The sequence below is a fragment of the Oncorhynchus kisutch genome, linkage group LG6 (assembly GCF_002021735.2).
Source record: "Oncorhynchus kisutch isolate 150728-3 linkage group LG6, Okis_V2, whole genome shotgun sequence".
Classification (NCBI taxonomy): domain Eukaryota; kingdom Metazoa; phylum Chordata; class Actinopteri; order Salmoniformes; family Salmonidae; genus Oncorhynchus; species Oncorhynchus kisutch.
In genome coordinates, this window is record NC_034179.2 from 53,977,250 (window position 1) to 53,999,594 (window position 22,345).

At 43.2% G+C, this 22,345-nt stretch overlaps 1 protein-coding gene across 1 annotated transcript; it reads right to left on the reverse strand.

Moving 5' to 3' along the window:
• Positions 1–28: 28 nt before the first annotated feature.
• Positions 29–21,568, reverse strand: LOC109892983 (leucine--tRNA ligase, cytoplasmic). The gene is made up of 32 exons (XM_020485928.2): positions 21,434–21,568; positions 21,024–21,145; positions 20,832–20,919; positions 20,641–20,721; positions 20,415–20,552; positions 20,139–20,300; positions 15,323–15,435; positions 15,167–15,230; positions 14,513–14,580; positions 14,094–14,319; positions 13,841–13,928; positions 10,600–10,676; positions 10,425–10,478; positions 10,169–10,309; positions 9,896–9,973; positions 9,623–9,708; positions 9,350–9,415; positions 9,125–9,207; positions 8,508–8,646; positions 7,993–8,205; positions 7,031–7,088; positions 6,792–6,855; positions 5,971–6,154; positions 5,751–5,841; positions 5,519–5,659; positions 5,083–5,223; positions 3,389–3,499; positions 2,813–2,923; positions 2,278–2,382; positions 1,479–1,574; positions 1,065–1,197; positions 29–710 (listed from the first exon to the last, which is right to left on the reverse strand). Exons 1-32 carry the CDS (start codon positions 21,437–21,439, stop codon positions 505–507), a joined length of 3,534 nt encoding a protein of 1,177 aa, XP_020341517.1. The 5' UTR covers positions 21,440–21,568; the 3' UTR covers positions 29–504.
• Positions 21,569–22,345: the final 777 nt, after the last annotated feature.

Genomic DNA, 22,345 nt, shown 5'->3' on the forward strand with positions numbered 1-22,345 from the left:
ATGAAAATAAAGAAATGCACCACCCAAATACGTTAAAGATTTATTTATTTTAGGAAAATTCACGTCACCTTGTACAATTACTCTTTCGTCCATTCTTTAAAACAGCATGACAGACACTGAATCGCTGAAACAACATAATTGCATTTCGTATACGATGGGAGGACACGACACCATTCTATTTTTTTTTAACCACTTGAATAGAAATGGTAAAGGCAAGACTACTTCCTGGCTGTACTCTACAGAGCTGTGTATGTCAGAGCACATAGTAACATCTACAGCAGAAAAATGCTGTCTTGTCATTCTGTTACAGCCTCCTGCTGTTCAGTCCCTCACCCCTACACAGAGAGCAGGGCCCTGTTCAAATGCTTTTTAACATGCATCCTTCCTACCTTCCTTGAGGTAATTACTGATATCTTTGAGACTAGAGTAGCCCTTGTAAGACCAGTGGTTTCCTCAAGGATGGAAGCATTGTAAAAGTATTGAAACAGACCCAAGACCTGTGCTCTATTGTACCAGGTACACCAGGGTGTCTCCTATGTCTACGCTGAGGCCATTGTCTGTCATAAGGACCTTCCTGTCAGCCAGGCTGATGCTGAAGGACGACTTGTCAGAGATAGGTAGCTTGCCCTGCTCCTCCCTCCCCAGGATGGGCACCCGGCGAGGCCCCAGGACAGGGTCCTCAAAGCGCATCAGCTTCACTTTGGACAGGTCTGCAAGGGGACAGGAAGACAATATAAATGCTTCACTTCAGTCAGGTCTACAGAACATAAGGGACGTGTTGAACAGCAACCTAAAATAACAACATTCTGCTAATTGTATGATCAGGAGTTACTGTACAGAAACTAAGAGCACGGTATTCATCTAATTACTACTAGACTTAAACAATTAGTACATCTAAAAGAACAATGTATACTCTCAGTAAAGTTTACTTTAAAAGTGAACTCAAGGAAACAGCAATAGCCCAGGGCAGGCTATTAACAAACCTTGATAAAATATGGTTCAATTACACGGTATCAATAGGAAAGCAGTGAAGTCGCAAGGTCTTTAGGGGTTTAATAACATACCTTTAATGAATCTGTTGACTTTGGATAGTCTCCGGATGATGCTGTCTCTGTTGTCGCCCTGTCGGATGTCAATAGTGGTGGTGAAGAGACCGTTGGATGGCTGGGGGTTGAGCAGGGACACTGCCACTCCAGGCTAGGGGACACAAACACACAGCTCACTGGTCTGAACTAAATGCATCATTCACGAAGTGTTCAAATCATTATACAGACATACATGTTGTCATAAATCACATGTTTCAGTGTCAAGGAATTATTTACCATGGCTGTCAAATGTTGAAGTGCACATTGTGGTTTAAGAAAAAATGATGAAAGGTCTAAAAATAAAAAGATGTCTCAACACTACAATGATGCAACAACAGTGATGCAAAAATCTGTGTGGAGGGCTAATCAAGCAGAAATAGTGGTAGGATTTACTTCGGATCTGAAGACACTGAACGGTTTCCCTGGGCAACAGTCCTCCTTTATTTTGTCATCTGCCTCTGATGCGAATACCACATCTATCTGATCAAGCTGGGGATGAAAAGAGGAGAGTGAGAGAGCAAGAGAGAGAATGAGAAAGATTGAGGGAGAAACGATTAGCGCAGTAGCCAGTGTGACATGCAGAGTGTGTTTGAGGCATTGTGAATTCATACTGTGGTGAACAGGTGGAGTGCAAATAAAAGAGTGTTGGCATTGGCCTGAAATCCTGATGCGCTTGGCGCTGCAGCAAAGTTACCCTGATTGCACATTCAAGGCAACTGTTGTCGTTTCAGTATAATTGAGACTGGCTACAGAGGGGATTACAAACTAGATCTTTGTGTGTCAATAGCCTCTAAATAAAGGGGGCTGGCTGAATCACTCTGGTCAATACAGTACTAATAAAGTACACTTCTCTAGTGGGGAATTAGCTTGGATAATGAATGAGGTGGGAAATAGGTTAGATTGATAAAACACATAGGGCTGTATGGACAGCAGTGCTCGAAAGCAGATACAAAATAGCTGCATTCCACCCTCGAGGTGAGGGATAAATGAACAGGCAAACTAAAAAAGAGAAGTCAACAGGAACGAGGGATGTTTAAAAACAACAGCTTGATGGATGTATACACTTGTTTCGGTGATGACCAGGGGGCTAAGAGTTAGAGAACGAACATCAGGTTGTGGAGTCTGTCCTCCACAACATATTCCATGAAACGTGCAGTGCTGGGAGAAAGTGAGGGAAGTGTGTTTGGTGTACCTCCAAAGAGTTAGTCAGATAAACTAGGTTCTCCAGCAGCACGGCTCGCTCGTCAAACTCCAGTTCCAGGTCCAGAACCCTGGCGCCATTCTTTTCCAGGTTTTCCTGAGGAACACAACACACAGTAGTTGGCCTTAAAGCGCTCGTGTTCACATCCGTTTATTTGACACACAGCATGGTTTTACAGTTAACACAGGCAATCATCTGGCTTGGAAGACTTTGTTTGTTTGATCACTTTGGCACAGCCATACCTCTAGCAATACACCATGCTGAGCTCTGAACCACTGAGTAAGGCTAGCAAATCACTATTGTGCTGCCCCAGTATGAATACAATTGATTTAATGAAGGGAATCTTGTCCTCAATGTGCTTAATAACTGTACAGAGATATGTTTATTTTTATTAGTCTCCTTGTGAGAATGCAGAGCCTGGCAGAGGTCAGCTGAGAACCCCGTTATAGTGAGACCCCCCCAACCCACCACTGATCAGGGCCCTGGGGGAGCAGAAAAGGGCCAACCCTCCTGTCCTCAGCCTCACCTTGATCATGGCCACGAATGGCATCATTCTCTTCATGTACTTTTTGAGCTCCGGCAGGGCGCCAAGCTCCATGGCAATGACCTTGTTATCAGGCAGAGCGCCCTTGTTGCTCTGAACACACACACAGGGAAGAACACACACACACGTACAGGGGGGGAGAGTGTCAGAGTCTATCATCAAGGGGATTCCAGGTTGTCAGCAGAATGACATTCTCTGCCTCTGGGCAGATCACAGCTCACAGTAGGGTCTCTCCATTCTGTTGCAACTCCACCCCAAAACAACAGGAGGGAACAGCTTGAACTCACATTTTATAACTATCTATTTCTAAACAGACTTAGGATGTCTCACAAATGGCACCCTATTCCCTATATAGTGCACTACTTTTGACCAGAAACCTATAGGACCCAGCCTATGAGCCCTGGTAAAAGGTAGTGCACTACATAGGAAATAGGGTGTCCTTTGGGACTCAGTTTAAAAACCTAGTTGAGTCAGGTTCAGTGGATTCTTTCCCCCAGATTCTCTCGGTCTGCCTTGTATGATTCCCCATCAGGCAAATTCCTGGGGGTTGGTACTTGCCTTGTAGTGTTTTCCCAACAGCGAGAGGGCGCTGTGCTGCCAAGAGGGGTACGTCTTGGCCACGTAGATAGTGCAGTGGGAGGGCTTGGCCGTGGGCTTCACGTCACCCTTCTGTTGAGGGGAGGGACACAGACAGAGACGGAAAACGGAGAGCTCAGCCAGTCTGCTAGTACTGTTCCAGTCTTATTAAACAACAGCAGTAGCATTACCCTGGCTGCGATGCGCATCAGAGCAGGCAGTCCTGATCCAGCCTGACATCCATTATCACACCGCCTGGGTTAACATGACATGACTGAGAAAAGTCACTCTAGTTAATGCTGCCAGGCCTACTCTACTCCGTTATACAAGATCACCCTCTGCTGAAACCTATCGGCAGTAGTCATTATCCCGCTCTAAAAGCTACTGTGTGAACTAGTCTCTGTGCCAAGTGGAGCCGGGCATCCGTGAACTCATTTTACATGACAGCTGTCGTCTCTTCCAGTCACCATGCTAGACACTTTGCCTTCACGGTCACCCCCCCCCCCCTCTTCTTAGATGAGTAGTGGAGGGTGTGTGTGAGCCACACATTAAATATGTCTAGTCCCCATGGCAGGATGCTACAGCTACTCTAATGGTCTCTGAAGTAGAGCTGTTCTCCACTGATGGTCACGATTCAATCCATGTCGCGGAAGTTCAGCTATATAGTGCGATTGAAACGTATGGGTAATTTCCTATTGAGTATACAAATTCAAGTGTTGTAAAAATAAAAAAAATTAAAAAGGACAACATGAATAAAATGTATGAAAGCGAGAGCTTCAAGTTGTTAATAATATTCTCCTTTGCCAAAGACTTAGATATAGCTAGAACTATATATGAATTATAGGATCTGTGCTCCCTGCTGCCTCCAGGCACTTACTAATGGAATGTCAAAATGTAGACAAGGTTGAAAAATAAACACACATGCTAGAAGCTATGACTATATAGCGCTCCGCCATACACGCATGTCACTAAAACGGAATACTACACAGGATAACCTGACGATGGTGATGGAACCTGACATTTTAACATCTGTCTAGGACTGTATCCATTTGAGAGTGAGAGCTCATTGGTCTCTGCAGTGCTGTGAGAACATTACTAAAACAATGAGATCTAACATGTCACTATTGGGGAATGGCTGCACAACTTAGTGGGATTCGCCTGTAGCCAAGGCTGGTATTGTCATGGTTTAATTAAGTGACTTGTTTTCTGGCTCAATGTGCTCTGTGAAATGGAGAAGATTCTGCAGGACTATTGTGTCTCATTTAACAATTAGACTATTCAAACATGAACCACAAAAGTGCATTTCAAAACTGAGTTCAGCTCCATAAAGCACACATTAATATTCACTCACGGTATTACTGTGGTACTGGTACAAATGTATTGTCATTGCAATAAAATGGCTAGTTCCCTGTTGGCTGTGTGCCCAGATCTCTCTGCACCTTGGCAGAGCGTTAATGTGACCTTGCTCTTAGTGGGGTGCCAGGTATGTAGCTATAGGTCTTACCTTGCTCTTAGTGGGGTGCCAGGTAGCTAGCTATAGGTCTTACCTTGCTCTTAGTGGGGTGCCAGGTATGTAGCTATAGGTCTTACCTTGCTCTTAGTGGGGTGCCAGGTAGCTAGCTATAAGTCTTACCTTGCTCTTAGTGGGGTGCCAGGTAGCTAGCTATAGGTCTTACCTTGCTCTTGGGGGGTGCCAGGTAGGCCTTGAGACGTATTCTCAGGTCATGTGCTGTCTCCATGACGTACTGAGAAGAGCGCATCAGCACCTCGTCTACTGGACCTGCCACTGGCCACAATGCTTTCATCAGAGAGCCAGTCTGGGGAGAGAGGGGGTATTATGGCAATATTTATGACCACAACCTTTTTTGGGGGAGGGGGTTGCGGTTCCAACTTCAGTAGGGAAAGCTGATCCTACATCCTTTTTTAAAAGCCAAACGTAACTGGACTGCGAAAGGGGAAATTGTATAGAAAATAGTTACAGTGCGGACACGCGTAACCTATTAAAAATGTGTTGTTATTCGGAAACAAAGTATAGCCTCTCATCCCGACAAGGTTCTGATATGGATGTATGGCCTTTAGAGGTTGTCATATTGTGAGCCCTGTCCCCCTTACCTTGCCCATGAGACCCCAGGTGTGTTCACAGAGGTGTGGGCAGATGGGGGCCAGCAGCAGGGTCTGCTTCTCAATGAACTGGAACACCAGGTCCCGGTGCATCCCCTCGATGGCCAGCTCCCTGTACTTATCCTTGGCTGCCTGCCAGGACACACACACAGTTTAGGGTCTCATCACTGGTGATTGGGAATGCTGCACACAGCCCAAACACTGACAGATGTCAGCTTGTTACCTGGAACTCAAAGAAGCCGCTCTTCAACGCCTCCTTGTACATCATCCTCTGATAGTGCTGCTCGGTCTTCATGATGCCTGCATTCATGTCACTGAACAGGGGGAAATAAATCAACAAGTCTTAGAACTATGCTAAGGTCAGACATTTATCCTCGCTAGAAATCAATTAGTTGGAGTTTAGATGACGAATCCACACAAATTTGTGTCTCATTGGACTATACCTGCCGAACACGCGGTCGTTGAAGGTGTCGGCTGGCCCGGTCCTCAGGTTGTTCTGATTGGCTATCATCTCCTTGACCCACTCCACCCAGGTGTAGAGGCGCAGGATGCCAGCGTCGGCCATGGCCTCCACAAAGTTAGCGTCTTCCACTGTGTCTCCTGCGTCCGCCAGGGCCATGCGCATCCCTGGGCAAAGGCACACACACACAACATGGTAAGACTGTTTAACACTCAGGGCGCACACAAAACACTCAGGGCGCACACACACACCACAGTAAGACTGTGTGCGTTCCCTGAGTGTTAAACACAAACACACTATTACAGCGGCACTGCTAGAAACAAGCACTTTGACACTAAAAAAGCAGAGTCCGATCAATTTGTTAAATGATGCATAATAACAATCAGAGCTTCAAAACAATTCCCCTCCTGTCTACTACAAAAGTATGTGAAGAGTGCAGTGTATTTAGGCAGTCCAACTTCTACATAAATAACCAGAACGAAGCACTCCGCCACAGGCATGGCATCATCTCAAAATGATTCATCTCCCATCACCACTCTGGGACAGATGGCATTGATTTCTATTCTCCAAGTAGGAAGAGGAGATCAAAAGGAAGGCAGGAGAAGCTATCCCACTGCTCTGCTCCCCCTTCTGTTCCTCAAGTAAAACTAGCCACCCTCCCATCAGAGGAGAAACAGAAGGAACATTGAGAAGTAAAGGACAACTAATTGATTATGCTAACGACTTCCGGAAATAAATGACTGCTCCTCTCATCAAGCTTCCTAGCAATTAGGAAGCATTGTGGTAAGAGGCTGGAATGCTTACCGTCAGCAGAGAACTTGGCGATGGCTCCACTCAGAGTGAGGAAATTGCCCGTGGATTTAGACATCTGATGAATACAAACACAGATCGTTAGGAGGATCACACAAAAAAACACACGCTTTTTGTGTAAGACACTGACGTCTTAAGACAAACACACCGCTCCCATCATGCCAGAGCAGGAGACAGAAAAAGGAGAGTTCATTGCAGTTAACAAAATCAATTTGAGAAGGAAATAAACGCACCTTTTCAGAGTTCAATAACAGGTGACCATTGGCTCGGACTGCCTGCGGCCATTTTCCGCTGTGTACACAAAGATAATCTCCTTGAAAATCATGGGGCTCTCTGGAGGGATTGTCGTACATTCCAATCAATCGGCAAGGCGTCAAACCCATAACTGTTTAGACCCTGCAGTGAATTGCCATTAGGCTTAAAGCTGGGCGATATGGGCAAGAATCCATATCATGATAAATGTACTGAATTATCACGATAACGATAAGTTTATAACAATGTGCACCAGTTACTTTTTTTATATTACCCTTAAAACTACTTTTTTGGGCCTCCCGGGCGGCACAGTGGTTAAGGGCGCTGTACTGCAGCGCCAGCTGTGCAATCAGACTCTGGGTTCGCGCCCAGGTTCTGTCGCAACCGGCCGCGACCGGGAGATCCGTGGGGCGACGCACAATTGGCCCAGCGTTGTCCGGGTTATGGAGGGCTTGGCCGGTAGGGATGTCCTTGTCTCATCGCGCACCAGCGACTCCTGTGGCGGGCCGGGCGCAGTGCACGCTAACCAAGGTTGCCAGGTGCACGGTGTTTCCTCCGACACATTGGTGCGGTTGGCTTCCGGGTTGGATGCGCGCTGTGTTAAGAAGCAGTGCGGCTTGGTTGGGTTGTGTATCGGAGGAAGCATGACTTGCAACCTTCGTCTCTCCCGAGCCCGTACGGGAGTTGTAGCGATGAGACAAGATAGTAGATACTAAAGGGGTAAAACTTAAAATTGAAAACATTTTAAAACTACTAAAAGCTACCATTGTCTCGTTTCATTTCAAACTCCTCTACGTAAGGCTACGTTATTCTAACAAAGCATGTAAATGTTTAAATCTAAACTATTATATTAATTAGGAGGAATACCGGACTTGTACCCCTGCAGCAGCCCTAGAACCAGAGAGAGGCAGGCAGGCAGAGACAGGAAGGTGGTACGTCTCACCTGTCATTGGGCCACATGGCCACGTGGTTGTACAGGTAGTAGGATAGGTGGTTGGGCACCAGGTCCTTCCCAGACACACGGGCATCCACGGGGTACCAGTACTCAAACTCCCTCCTCAGCCTCTGCAGGTGCTCCTTGGGGATGTCCGTCTTGGGGAAGGGAGAGCTCTTGAAGAAGATGAAGTCCCACACCTCCCTGGTCATCTGCTCTGGCCTTACAGAGAGAGAGAGTGCAGGCACAGACTCAGATTATGTAGTGGCTCCAATAGTACTGTATCCATAACCAAATAGGGATTTAAAAATCTGGCACAGCGCATTTATCTTCTTCTTCGAAACGGAATACATGTGCAAAACAGTACATGATGATCACATATCTCCAACTATTAAAATACAAACTTTCTCCATTGCAATATGTTTAAAAGGACATCTGAACATGCTGCAATATCTTCCGTCTGCATCTACAGATGCCTATCGCCGCTAAATAAGACAACCGCGTGAGAGTCGAGTGGCGCATACTTGATCCCTAGAGGAGAGGGTCCCTGTCCGTTGAGCACTCCCCCCTGGAGGAAGTGAGCCACGGTGTAGTAGGCCATGTAAATGGTGGAGTCAGATAGGGACTCGATCAGCCACTGCTGGTCCCATGGCAACCTTGTACCTATAGCAACAAGCACACCGTACAAAAAACAACAACAATCAAACACTTAATGTGAACAGTAAGGGATATGATTATCATATGATTACTATGGCTTAGCATGCTGGGTCCACCAATGAAATGGACAACTGATCATTAAGCATGTGAAACGTGTCCTTCCTGCAGTATGGCACATGACCTACTAAAACATGCTTCCTTATTGTGGGTATTTTGTCTCCATCTTAAGTCCTTGCAAATTCCAAAAATGCTCTGAACAGTTACTGGTGGTCTCAAAAGATGCTCTGGACGTGAGAGGTCCCAGAATGTTTTCTGACAATGTGACTCTATGGGGTCTAGTTATAGACTGTATTTTATAGCTATTGCTAGGCCCAGAGTTGTAAGGTCACATGGTCAGTAAAACCTCCTGGTTCTGCACAGAATCCGCTGTGTTGTGACAAACTAACTCCCGTCACCCTCCTCCAACTCCCGTCACCCTCCTCACCCAGTCCGTAGGTACGAGAGCAGGCGTGCTCCTGGAGCCAGTCCAGAGTGGCCTCAAAGTTCTTCCTTGTCTCGTCACAGAACCTAAAGAGTCAAACATATACAGGAAGCACAGTTTGACCAACAAAATCGTCAACACACTGCTTTGACAAGGAGCTTGTTAGCAGTGGTATAGTCACTGGAGGGAGCTGGGGCAGTTGAGCGACAGAACAGCGGAATGACTCACGTCTCCAGTGGCTTCAGGCATTCCATGGCCTGCTGTTTCCACTCTTTGTCTCCATAATCCAGATACCTGTCAGACGGACACCACATACTTTAGGAATTCAGCTCAGAAATGTTCAGTTTAGAGTTTCCCTAATAATTACCCTTAGATACTTGTCTATGCTGTCAGGTAGCCTTGGATCCACACTGAACATCGCGCCATTTCACCATTGCTATCAGTGAATAAACAGGAAAAACTACCATAAATCAGGGAGTATTTTCAGGCTCCCATACTCACCACTGGTCGCATAGTGCCACCACACACTCGTCTGAAGAGCGTGACATCACCTGCTTCTCTGGCTCCATGTAGATCAAAGCTTGGCCCTGGGAACATTGGTAGAGATCCCAGTTAGAAAACAGAGACACATAAAGAACCGTATCAAACACATCATACAGGTCAGAGAAATAACCAACAGTAGCATACAGCACCACATTGTAAACATAGTTGAAGAAAATAAACAGAATCGCAATAAATAGATTGGTATCAAATAATTGATTTCAACCAGGGTACCTTCTCCACCATCATCTTCTGGATGGGTTTCTTGACATCCTGCACCTTTTGGCCCTTGTAGCCTTCAACCAGCATGATCTGAGAAAAGACCATTCATTAGAAAATCAGAGAACATGTGGATGTTATTTTTCCTATACCATTGTATGTTGTTGAACACCTCTGATGCACATCTATAGCCCCCAGTATCCTGAACTGTTCTATGGGGATAAATAAAGCTGCATTGTATTATATGTATACATAGTTGAGATGTTCTGTGTAGCCATTAGGACTCACCCCTTCATAGTACCCCTTGAGGTAAACCTTCTCCTTGGCCTCTGCCAGCTTCTCACGGTCATTCTGGCTCTGGATCTTCAACTCGTCACACACCAGAGGAGCAGACAGGTTCCCATAGCCAGGGATCTCAATGATAGGCACCTGGAGGAGTAGGGCAGCAGTGAATATTAGGCACACACTGCACTGTCTGATCATTTAGGGACCGGATAAAGGACGTGAGAGGCAAGGCGAGGGTGTCAGTGTGACTTAAGCTTACCGGCTCAAAAGGTAGGACCATCTTGTCTTCGATACCATATTTCTCTCTCAGGGCCTATAAGAGGAATCCAAGTGATCTCCAATTACATCAATAACAAAAACACATTTTGCAATGCATAGGTTAACTAAAATAGACCAGTAGCCACAAATGGGCAGTTTTGTACAGTTAGTGTCACCTGTTTCTTTTTGATATCCCTGAGGGCAGCGATGTCATCAGGTGCGTCGGACGGTACGCTGGTGACAATGCCAGTGCCTGGAGCACAGCGGACCAAAATTATTAATTGTAATGACCAATAGTGCAGCATCCCATCAGGTATACATCAGTAAGTCACAACTTGTCTGTCGGCCCTGCATTCAAGACCAAAATTGGTTAAAGAAATGTTTGATAAACAAAAAAGTAGACCAGTTTAAAAAGGACAAAAAATGTCACCGCTGTGCCATATAGCAATGAACTGATACACAAAACGACACCGGATTCAAAATGTAGCATTTTTCAATTTAACAAAATTGTAGCAAAATATGTAGATTTTCTTTGTTCGCAGGTTCAGTAATGGCTGAAAAATTGCAACATTACCTGGAACCAACGCTGCAAATCGCACTTTTGGTTGACTTTAAAAAGTCCTAGTCAATCGATCAATATATAATACTTGATATATAAGTATTATATATATATACTTAATATATATATATATAATATATATACTTAACTTAATATAATACTCTTAGCAAAAAGAATCTCTTTAATTTACAATCTGTAGAAACAATGATAATAGAAAGGTTCAGAACTTGTGTGAAACATCACAGCAGAGTAAAAAAATGTTATCTAAAAATAAAATGGATGGTGTTCAAAGATTGATGGGAGGGGGTTGAGGGAAGCTGAATAATGGGACTAAAAACAAAAGGATACCTATTGTAAAATATACTGTGTCCGTAAAATGCATATTACTGTGCAGCCGGGAAAATATTCAGACCCCTTGACTTCTTCCACATTTGGTTACGTTACATCCTTATTCCAAAATGGATCAACAAAAAAGTCCCCTAAATCTACACACAACACCCATAATTACAACTAGAAAAAAGGTTGAGATTTTTTTTGCAAATGTATTAAAAAATAAAACATTAACACAAGTATTCAGACTCTGCTGAATTCAGACTCAGACTTTGCTAAGAGACTAAATTGAGCTCAGGTGCATGTTGTTTCCATTGATCATCCTTGAGATGTTTCTACAACTAGATTGGAGTCCACCTGTGGTAAATTCAATTGATTGGTCATGATTTGGGAAGGTACACAACTGTCTATACAAGTTCCCACAGTTGACAGTGCATGTCAGAGCAAAAACGAAGCCATGAGGTTGAAGGAATTGTCAGTAGAGCTCCGAGACAGGATTGTGTCGAGGCACAGATCTGGGGAAGGGTCACAAAAAATGTCTGCAGCATTGAAGGTCCCCCAAGAACACAATGGCTTCCATCATTCTTAAATGGAAGAAGTTTAGAACCTCCAAGACTCTTCCTAGAGCTGGCCGCCCAACCAAACGGAGCAATTGGGGGAGAAGGGCCATGGTCAGGGAGGTGACCAAGAACCCAGAGCTCCTCTGTGGTGATGGTAGAACCTTCCAGAAGGACAACCATCGCTGCAGCAGTCCATCAATCAGGCATTTATGGTAGAGTGACCAGACGGAAGCCACTCCTCAGTAAAACGCACATGACAGCCTGCTTGGAGTTTGCCAAAAGGAGCCGAAAGTGCTCTCAGGCCATGAGAAACAAGATTCTCTGGTCTGATGAAACCAAGATTGAACTCTTTGGCCTGAAAGTCAAGCGTCACATCTGGAGGACACCTGGCACCATCCCTACGGTGAAGCATGGTGGTGGCAGCATCATGCTATGGGGATGTAATTTCAGCGGCAGGGACTGGGAAACTAGTCAGGATCGAAGGAAAAGATGAACAGAGCAAAGTACAGAGAAATCCTTGATGAAAACCTGCTCCAGAGCGCTCAGGACCTCAGACTTGAGCAAAGGTTCACCTTCCAAAGGGACAACAACCCTAAGCACACAGCCAAGACAACACAACACCAGATTGGCTTCAGGACAAGTCTCTCAATGTCCTCGAGTGGCCTAGCCAGAGTCTGGACTTGAACCTGATCTCCGGAGATCTGAAAATAGCTGTGCAGCGACGCTCCCCGTCCAACTTGACAGAGCTTGAGAAGACCTGCAGAGAAGAATGGGAGAAACTCCCCAAATACAGTGTGCAGTGTACAGTGTGCCAAGCTTGTACCGTCATACCCAAGAAGACTCGCTGCCAAAGGTGCAAACTACCTCCCCTCCAGGACACCTTCAGCACCCGATGTCACAGTTAGGCCAAAAAGATCATCAAGGACAATAATCACCTGAGCCACTGCCTGTTCACACCACTACCATCTAGAAGGTGAGGTCAGTTCAGGTGCATCAAAGCTGGGACGGAGAGACTGAAAAACAGCTTCTATCTAGCTCAAGACCATAAGACTTAAATAGCCATCACTGGCACATAGACGCTGCTGCCTACATACATAGACTTAATCACTGGCCACTTTAATAAAATGGAACACTAGTCATTTTAATCATGTTTACATATCTTGCATTACTCATCTCATATGTACTGTATTCTATACTATCTACTGTATCTTAGTCTATGCCGCTCTGACATTGCTCATCCATATACATTCTTAATTCCATTCTAAATTCCATTTACTTAGATGTGTGTATGTTGTGAAATTGTTAGATATTACTGCAGTGTCGGAGCTAGAAACAAGCATTTAGCTACTCCCGCAATAACATCTGCTATACACGTGTTTTTGACCAATAAAATATGATTTGATTTTAACAAAGTACTGAGTAAAGGGTCTGAATACTTACATGTGATATGATTTATTTGTTATAATTTATCAAAAATGTCGTTATGAGGTAGTGTGTGTAGATTGAGGGGGGGGGGGGACAATTTAATCAATTTTAGAATAAGGCTGTAACAAAATGTGGAAAAAGTCATGGGGTCTGAATACTTCCCGAATGCACTTAGAATTGTAAGTGTTGTTCTCTATTAGTTTACTTCAATTAAGGGAGGGGTGGTAGTGTTGGGGGAATATAATAACAACACATAAAAAATATTTATCAATAAAATATGGGGGATTGTACATTATGCAGGCAATTACATTGATGGAATCCACAATCTATCTGTAATATTAAAGCTGATCTACCCCCTAATAAAAAGTAATCTGTTGTCCATTTCAGCAATGTTCACTGTGCTCTACAATGACTTATGTCTCCTTCACTTTAGTTCTTCAAAAGGAGGACTGCCTCAAGCTGTCTCAATGTGCTCTAGCAGAGACAGGATGGATGCAGTTAAAAAGCAGTATTTGGAGCATTCTCAATACTTTATTCCAATACCTTTGTCCTCCTTGATGGTAAGCATGGGCAGGGCATAGATGGTCCGGTAAGACGACAGCGGGGCACTAAGAGCACATCCAAGAATATCCTACAGAGAAGGTAAAAAGACATTTACCACTATGTGAGTGTGTGTGGTCAAACTCATAAGGTGCGTGCGTGTGTGTCAGAGGGAACTCAGGCTATTTAACATACATTATTGCGTAAATGTGTGTGCAGACACTTAAACGTAAGGATGTAATTTAAATGTGCACACCTTTCCCAGAACATCCATGATCACTGTAACCTTGCCGTTCTCCTTGGAGAAGCCTTGGTAAGACATGTTCCTAGCTGACCTCCTCGTGCTAATGAACACGTCTCCACAGGCCATCTCAAAGGCTATGTACTTGATGTCAGGATGGACCCAGCAGTTAGTCTGGCCAAACATGGTCTCTGGTCTGAGAGTAGCTGCCACCAAGAAGATGTTCTTTCCTTTAAGGCCACTGAGGGTAACAGTTTTCAGTAGAGTATTAGCAGAAGGTGGATGGTAGTCTTTCCCCAACCAGCAACAAATGTTACCTGCTATCAGGCCAAACTGCTAGGTCTAAAATGTGACAAAGTTGATTGTATATCATATCAATGACAATGTAGGTTATGCTAAAAAAAACACTATGTCTAGTCTGCTACATACAGTACCTTAGTTTCGCAGGGTAAGGCTCCAAAACCTTCATCTTGATGAGGGTATACTCCTGTGGTCCAACTCCCTAGAATGTAAAAACGTGATTATAGAGCTGCAGCTACACAACAGAGGGACAAAACCTCATTGAGATGATGTTCCTGCCATCCATCTATACCATGCAGTGTCAGAGGAAGGCCCTAAAAATTGTCAAACTCCAGCGACCCAAGTCATAACCTGTTCCCGCTGGTACAGCAAGTCTAGAACCAACATGACCCTGAAAATCTTCTACCCCCTAGCCATAAGTCTACTAAATAGTTGATTAAATAATTAACCAAATAGATACACGGACTATCTGCACTGACACTTTTTCCACTAACTTTGACTCATCAGATACACTGCTGCTACTGTTTATTATCTGTCACTTTATTCCAAGTTATATGTACTTACCTAAATCAATTACTTCATACTCCTGCATATCGACTCAGTACTGGTAACCCCGTGTATATAGCCAAGTTATCACTACACATTGTGCATTTATTATTATTATTATTTCTCCATTTTCTTTCTCTCTGCATTGTTGGAAAGGGCCCGTAAGTAAGCATTTCATTGTTACCTGTTTTTTCCAAAGCATGTGATGAATAAAAGTTCATGTAGTGGCAAGAAAATCTCACCTCTCCAGTCTGCCTGTCATGGTCCATACATGGCTGTCCATCTTTTGGAGAGTAGATGGTATACCTGCAAAAAGTTTGATTTACATTCTATGTAATAATGCTACAAGGTTTACACATTGCAAGGTTATAATAAACCTTTCCAAGTTCTAAACATACCTTTTACCAAACTTAATTTTCTTCCTCTCTTTCAGGGTGATGAACTGCCACCTCACGAAGGAGTCGTAGAACGGGTTGACATCGGTTGTGATGAAGGAGCGTCGCCAGTCCACCTGTGATATAATTATGCTTAAGAACCTGGACAGCACCTGAAATACTTTCAAAGTGAAGTAATGGTTGTTGATCTGTACATTTAGGTCTGAATCTTAACTTGAGAACCACACATTTAACTTTCAAATAGTCATACATGGATGTCATTGCTACAGTACTGTTTTTAATTGGTTAACTTTGCATAGGCTTACATTTAAGTCATGTTTAAAAAGAATCTGAGCATTAGATTAGGCTTACACTGATTCAGAAAAGGTTGGTGACCACTGTTCTAGTTTTCCCTGTTAGCACTATGAACTATTCCCTTAACTGCGGCAATTGTGATCTAATCAACGCAGTATTACCCACTTTCAATGCAACATACCAAAATGAACAATGCAAGAGATTTTGTTGTAGGCAGAAAGCATCGAAGTAGGATTCTATTGCATTGACACGCACGACTCAGCCCGGACTCGACACAGACCGGTGCGGCATAAACAATCAGAGATGCAGTAGGCCTAGATGCAAATAGACCATTGTCAGATATGGATCTGTGCCGTTTATTTTGAACTGGACTGTGTTGACAGCATTAGCGGTCGTGAGTAGATGCGCTTGTTGTGATATCAAAGCGAGAGCTGCATGTAGTCGCGTGTGCACATTTTGTACATATTCTATCCAGTTATTGAGGTATTAGCCCAGTTATAGATCATTTGTAGTCAGCAATAGGGGAGTGATTGCGTCCTTCAAGAGCATAAAATGTGTGCATGCATTTTATTCTTGTATCCCCTTTTTCCTCCCCAATTTCGTGGTATCCAATTGTCCCATCAATGCAGCTCCCGCATGGACTCGGGAGAGGCGAAGGTCAAGTGCCATGCATCCTCTGAAACACGACCCCGCCAAGCCACACTGCCTCTTGACACAATGCTCACTTAACCTGGAAGCCAGCCACACCAATGTGTCGGAGGAAACACCTGGTGACTGTGTCAAGAGTGCATGCGCTTGGCCCGCCAGTGGAGACGGTAGAGCGCGATGGGACAAGGACATCCCGGCCGGTCAAACCCTTCACTAACCCGGACGACGCTGCGCCAATTTTGCGTCGCCTCATGGATCTCCCGTTCGCGGCCGGCTGCAACACTGCCCGGTATCAAACCAGGATCTGTAAGTGACTTAGACTGCTGCGCCACTCGGGAGGCCAAAATGTGTACATTTCTAAACATCTTTGAAAAGCGAGTCAGGTAAAGATCTGTTTCTTTTGTCTTAAAGGGGCAGTGTTGTATTTTGAGACTGGCTACTTAGCTTATTGAAGCCTATAGGCAGAGTGTAGCATAATTTGAGATTCTGATAATGGTATGGGAATAATTATCTATTTTATTTTGAAAGTGGTTTCTTGCATCAAACAACATTTTCAGTCACCTTGTCTGAAGGACAAGTTGATAAACAGGGTAATATCAAGCCATGCGTGTTTTTTTCAAAAGTCTCATGGAATGTAGGCCTACATTGAACACCATACATTGGGTGCTACAGTAGGCTGAATGAGAAGAGCTATTTCCATGTTAAAGCTGTTATGGGATGCATTTTCTCCATTGTTCTTGACGGTAGGACACTCTGGTAGGCCTACATTATGATCAAATAGTGACAGTAGCCAACTTGACCACTGTTAAAACTAAAAGCAGGTACAGTCTCAGTGTTCACAGTAAACGCGTGAGCTGGAAGCTGCATAGAATTTCCACAATGTTCAAGTTAGTGCCCAGGAGACATGAAATTTGCTTAGTTACAAAATAAAAGGGAACATTGGTCACGATCTGGTTACCTATAACTTCAAACAGTTATGATTTTACATATTTATTCAATTATTTCAGGATATATCTTCTAAACTACCCACAATGTACTCTCATCATATGGAGAATCTACTCTGCGTTAGCTAACTTGAGCTGGCTAACGTTAACCATTAGCCATGCAGACCGAGTATTGGTAGTGGTGAGCTACAATTCACCAATCAAAATTTGACTTAAAAACAGCCAGATTCCCCACATGTGGGGGACGGATGATCCTGCTCTGCTTTTCTAGTCTGGGTTGCTCTGACTTCTCCTGTACCTGATTGAACTATTTAGTACCTTGTCTGGACTTCTTTTTCATCCCCCAATTTGTTTGGTCAATTTTTCAACCCGTTCTTCCTATCTACTTGGATTTACCACACTATATCGCTATTGGATTAGTTGACTCTCCCTCGACCAGTGAAGCAGTCTCTTGCTCTGAAGTGCCTCGCTCCTAACTCAGCCGTCAATCGGTAAGTCTCTACTTTATATCGGCTGGCTTTTGTGTGTTCTGTGGGATCCTGCCTCTGCTATACTAGTTGGTGTTGATTTCTGGCTTATTACGTAGCTATATCGACCATGGTGGTTGGCTAGCTAGGCTAGTTAGCGGGCTAGGCTAGCGAACAGGCAAAAATATCTAACTTTAACTGGCTGGCTAAGGCAACTGTATATAACATTACTTGATAACTGGTTAGATGGCGTTATGCATTTCCCAAACTTTGGTTTACTTTATTGCATCTGTAAGCTAGGTATTGATAGCAACTGGCTGACTCAACTGGCTGGTAGGGCTAACGTTAGCAGGCAAGTTGGCTCGCAAACTTGCAAGCTGATTTGTAACAAATTCATAAAGTATTTGCTTGTAAGTTGCCTGAACATTTTATTGAAACCAGTAGTAATCAGTGCAAACGATGGTTTAATTTGAAGTTACACATTTTAAGTTATTTATGTTAAGAGTTCACAGTATAGGGAATAGGCTGGCTTGCAAGGCAGTCCATATTACCCACTCCACGGAAAAACATTTTCCGGCATGACATCGGCATTCTGATCGGTTTTATGTAATTACTCGAAAAATACAAAATTTGTTATAACTTGAATATATATATACTAATACAAATCCATATGTTACGTTTTTGCTCCCTACCCTTTAACATCAGGATTCATGGTACTGCATACAAGAATCAAGCTCAGTTTACTGGTTTCTTGTCATTAAATCAAATTGTATTGGTCACATACACATGATTTTCAGATGTTATTGCGGGTGTGGCGAAATGCTTGTGCTTCTAGCTCTGACAGTGCAGTAATATCTAACAAATTACTCAACATATACCCAAATCTGACTAACATGGTCCACAATACAGTAAATACATATGAGATGAGTAATGCCAGATATGTAAACATTAAAGTGTTCCATTCCTTAAAGTGGCCAGAGATTTCAAGTTTATGCCTATAGGCAACATCCTCTAATGTGCTAATGATGGCTGTTTAACAGTCTGACGGCCTTGAGATAGAAGCTGTTTTTCAGTCTCTCGGTCCCATCTTTGATGCACCTGTACTGACCTGGCCTTCTGGGTGATAGCGGGATGAACAGGAAGTGGCTCGGGTGGTTGATGTCCTTGATGATCTTTTTGGCCTTCCTGTGACATTGGGTGCTGAAAGTGTCCTGGAGGGCGGGTAGTTTGCCCCCGGTAATATGTTAGGCAGACCACACCACCCTCTGGATAGCCTTGCGGTTGCCTGTCCGGAAGCATGACGTCGGTCTCCACGACATGGCTGGTTTTCCTTTTGTAGTCCATGATTGTCTGTAGTCAATGCCACATACGTCTTGTGTCTGAGCCGTTGAATTGCGACTCCACTTTGTCTCTATACTGAGGTTTAGCTTGTTTGATTGCCTGGCGGATTGAATAACTATACTGGTAATATGGCAGAATATAAACAGTCACCTTGCCATGGTTAAATGCGGTGGTTCGCGAATGCTAACATCTATCCATGGTTAGGTTAGGGTAGGTTTTAATAGTCAGTGGGTACTACATCTCCTATATACTGCCTTATAAACTCAGTCACCGTATCCGTGTATGCATCTAGATTATACTCGCAACCTACCCGAAACATATCCCAGTTCACGTGATCAAAACAATCCTGAAGCGTGGATTCCGATTGGTCAGACAAGCGTTGAATAGTTCGAAGAACTGTTTTAGTTTTTGCATATAGGATGGGAGGAGCAAGATGGAGTGGTGGTCAGATTTTCCCAAAAGGAGGATGGGCCTTCTTATCATTCCTGAAGTTTGAAAAGCAATGGTAGAGTCTTAGCAGCGCGAGTAGTACAGTCGATATGTTGATAGAATTTCGGCAGCCTAGTCCTCAGATTTGCTTTATTAAAATCCCCAGCTATAATAAATGCAGCCTCAGGATATGTGGTTTCCAGTTTACATAAAGTCAGTCCAGTGAAGTTCCTTAAGGGCCGTCGAGGTATTGGCTTGAGGTGGGATGTAAACGGCCGTGGCAATGACAGAGAACTCTCTTGGGAGATAATAAGGTGGATATTTAATTGATGTATTCTACGTCGAGTGAACAAAAAGGACTTGAGATCCTGTATGTTCCTAAAATTACACCATGAGTTGTTAATCATGAAATACACCCCTCCGTATCCTGGAGAGATATTTATTCCTTTCTGCGCGATGTATTGAGAATACTGCTGGCTTCACCGACTCCGACAGAGTATCCCGAGAGAGCCATGTTTCCATTTAACAAAGTATGTTACAGGCCCGATGTCTCTCTGGAAAGAAATCCTTGCTCTAAGCTCATCAACTTTGTTATCCAAAGACTGAACATTAGCAAGTAATATACTCGGAAGCGGTTGGAGGTGTGCGCGCCTCCTAAGTCGAACCAGCAGGCAGCCTCGAGACATTATCACTCACCTTCACACCCATCATCTTCAGGTCTTTCACGGTCATGGGTGGGAAGTACTCCAGCCAGTGCGCCGCGTTTGCAAACGGCACTATCTCCATGTCACTCAACCCCAGAGACTTCATTATGTCCCACTGGAATTTTGACCCTCCAGCCTTTGCCACTGCTTTGCTCTGATGATCACACAAGAGATCACAATGAGATTACATGGTGTATGAATGGGAACAATTTCCCCCAAGAATATGAGTAGCGCAGAGGATCAATTGAAATTTTCATCTAAAGTTCACCTTTTTGCCCTTAGCTTTGTCCTTGATGATGAACTCATCTGCAAACTTGGGCTTCTCCTCTTCTTCCTCCTCCTCTTCAGGAAACTGTGGTGGGTTCCCATAAACCTCCATCTCTCTCTTCAGCTTGTCTGCACAGGCCTGTGGATTAAAATACATTTTAATGTCTAAATTCCAACCATGACCATGTATAATGTACACAGCAAACAAGGGATTAAAATTAACTCACTTTGATTGGCATTCCTGTACAATGTAACCCAAATGGAAATAGGCATTGCTTCCCTTTCAAGCGTTGGAAACCAACAGCAAACTACAAAGAAAAAGACATATGTCAGCAAATTGTAAAATGAATCTTTCACAGAGGATATTTAACATAAGACCTATAGTGCTAAGTGTAAGTCAAATCTATATAAATCTTACCTCGCACTTCGAAAGGCAGAAAGTATGACCAAGATGCAGCCTTCCATTCATGTAAGGGTAGGGGAAGGTGACAAAGTATTTGTTTTTGCTACAAAGGAGAGGGTGGTCCATTAGAAATTGGTTGGGAAAAGTGGACATGAAAACTAAAATAGAGCGTTGATGATCATAAAATAACAGTTGCAGTAGACTTACTTGGTGCTTTCCCCAATAGTGGTGGGTGCATCACAATCAAACGTTCTTTCCTTCTCCCATTTCTGCTGCATGTCCTCTTCTATCTTTCTGAGGAAGTCCAACTTAGCTGTTCCCTTCCGTTCCTAAAATTAATGTAATGTATAATTTAAATGTATATTTGTTATTATTATTATTAAACATCAAATAGGCGTCTTAACTAGATAGCCAGACGTAGGTCTCTTCCCGGTGTCTAGTTTCGTCTTTTCTAAGTAACGTGTTAGCTGCTAGCTAGCAAGCTAGTTCAAGTTAGCTAATGCTAATGAAGCTAAGTGCTAGCTAACAAAGTAGTTGGCTAGTTATGCATAACATGACTAGCATTAAACCTGAAAAGCATCATACATGCACAAGTGGAGTAAGTAGCCACGACGTACCGTCATTTTGATATAGAAATATACAGAAAACGGTAAAAACTGATAATCTGTCAAAAAAAAACACGCCAACAGCTTCGGCACTTGGCTGATGACATCTACACTACAGCAAGGGACAGCCTATGCAGACTTCTGGGAAATGTAGTATAAGCGAGTGGCTCTTTTACAGCATATGGACACAGACTACTTTCTCTGGAGTACAAAAACACAATAAAAATATTTCACACATATATCAACGCATATAAATGCATATAAACTATACATATATATATATATATATATGTTTTTTTTTTTTAACAAGGTGAAATGATTTTGATACGATTTTAGGCAAGGTCTTATTTTCCTACCATCTGAGTGAAGAGTCAACCCTGGCCTGGCTCCAGTATGATTGAAACTTTGAAATTGAATTTTTAAATAAATTTGCAAAACCTAGAGCGAAATCCTACAAAAGTGTTTTTATGATTTTATTTTTTATTGAGAACAAATCAATACAGAGAGAACATGAGGGAACACAAGTATATATAGATTATATACAATGGACAATTGAGCTAGGGGGTACAATATCACATTACACAAAGACCTTAAGGGACATACATACACTTATAATTCTAACAGCTTTTTTATTAGTAGAGTATTTAATTGTCTTAAAATACAGTTCAATTTCTTTTTGTAAGGTAAGAAAATGTGTTTTTTTTTTGTTCGTAAAATGTACATTTGTGAATATGAAATTTGGCCAAAAGAATAATGAAATTAATTACATAAAAATGTTTCAGCTTATTCCTATCGTAGGTAAAGAATCCAAGCAGTACATCTCCCCACAACAGTGTAAGACCTTCATAAAAGTGTTCAATTATAAATCTACTGATGTCTTGCCACAGTTTTCTTACATGAATACAATGCCAAAAAAGATGCAAC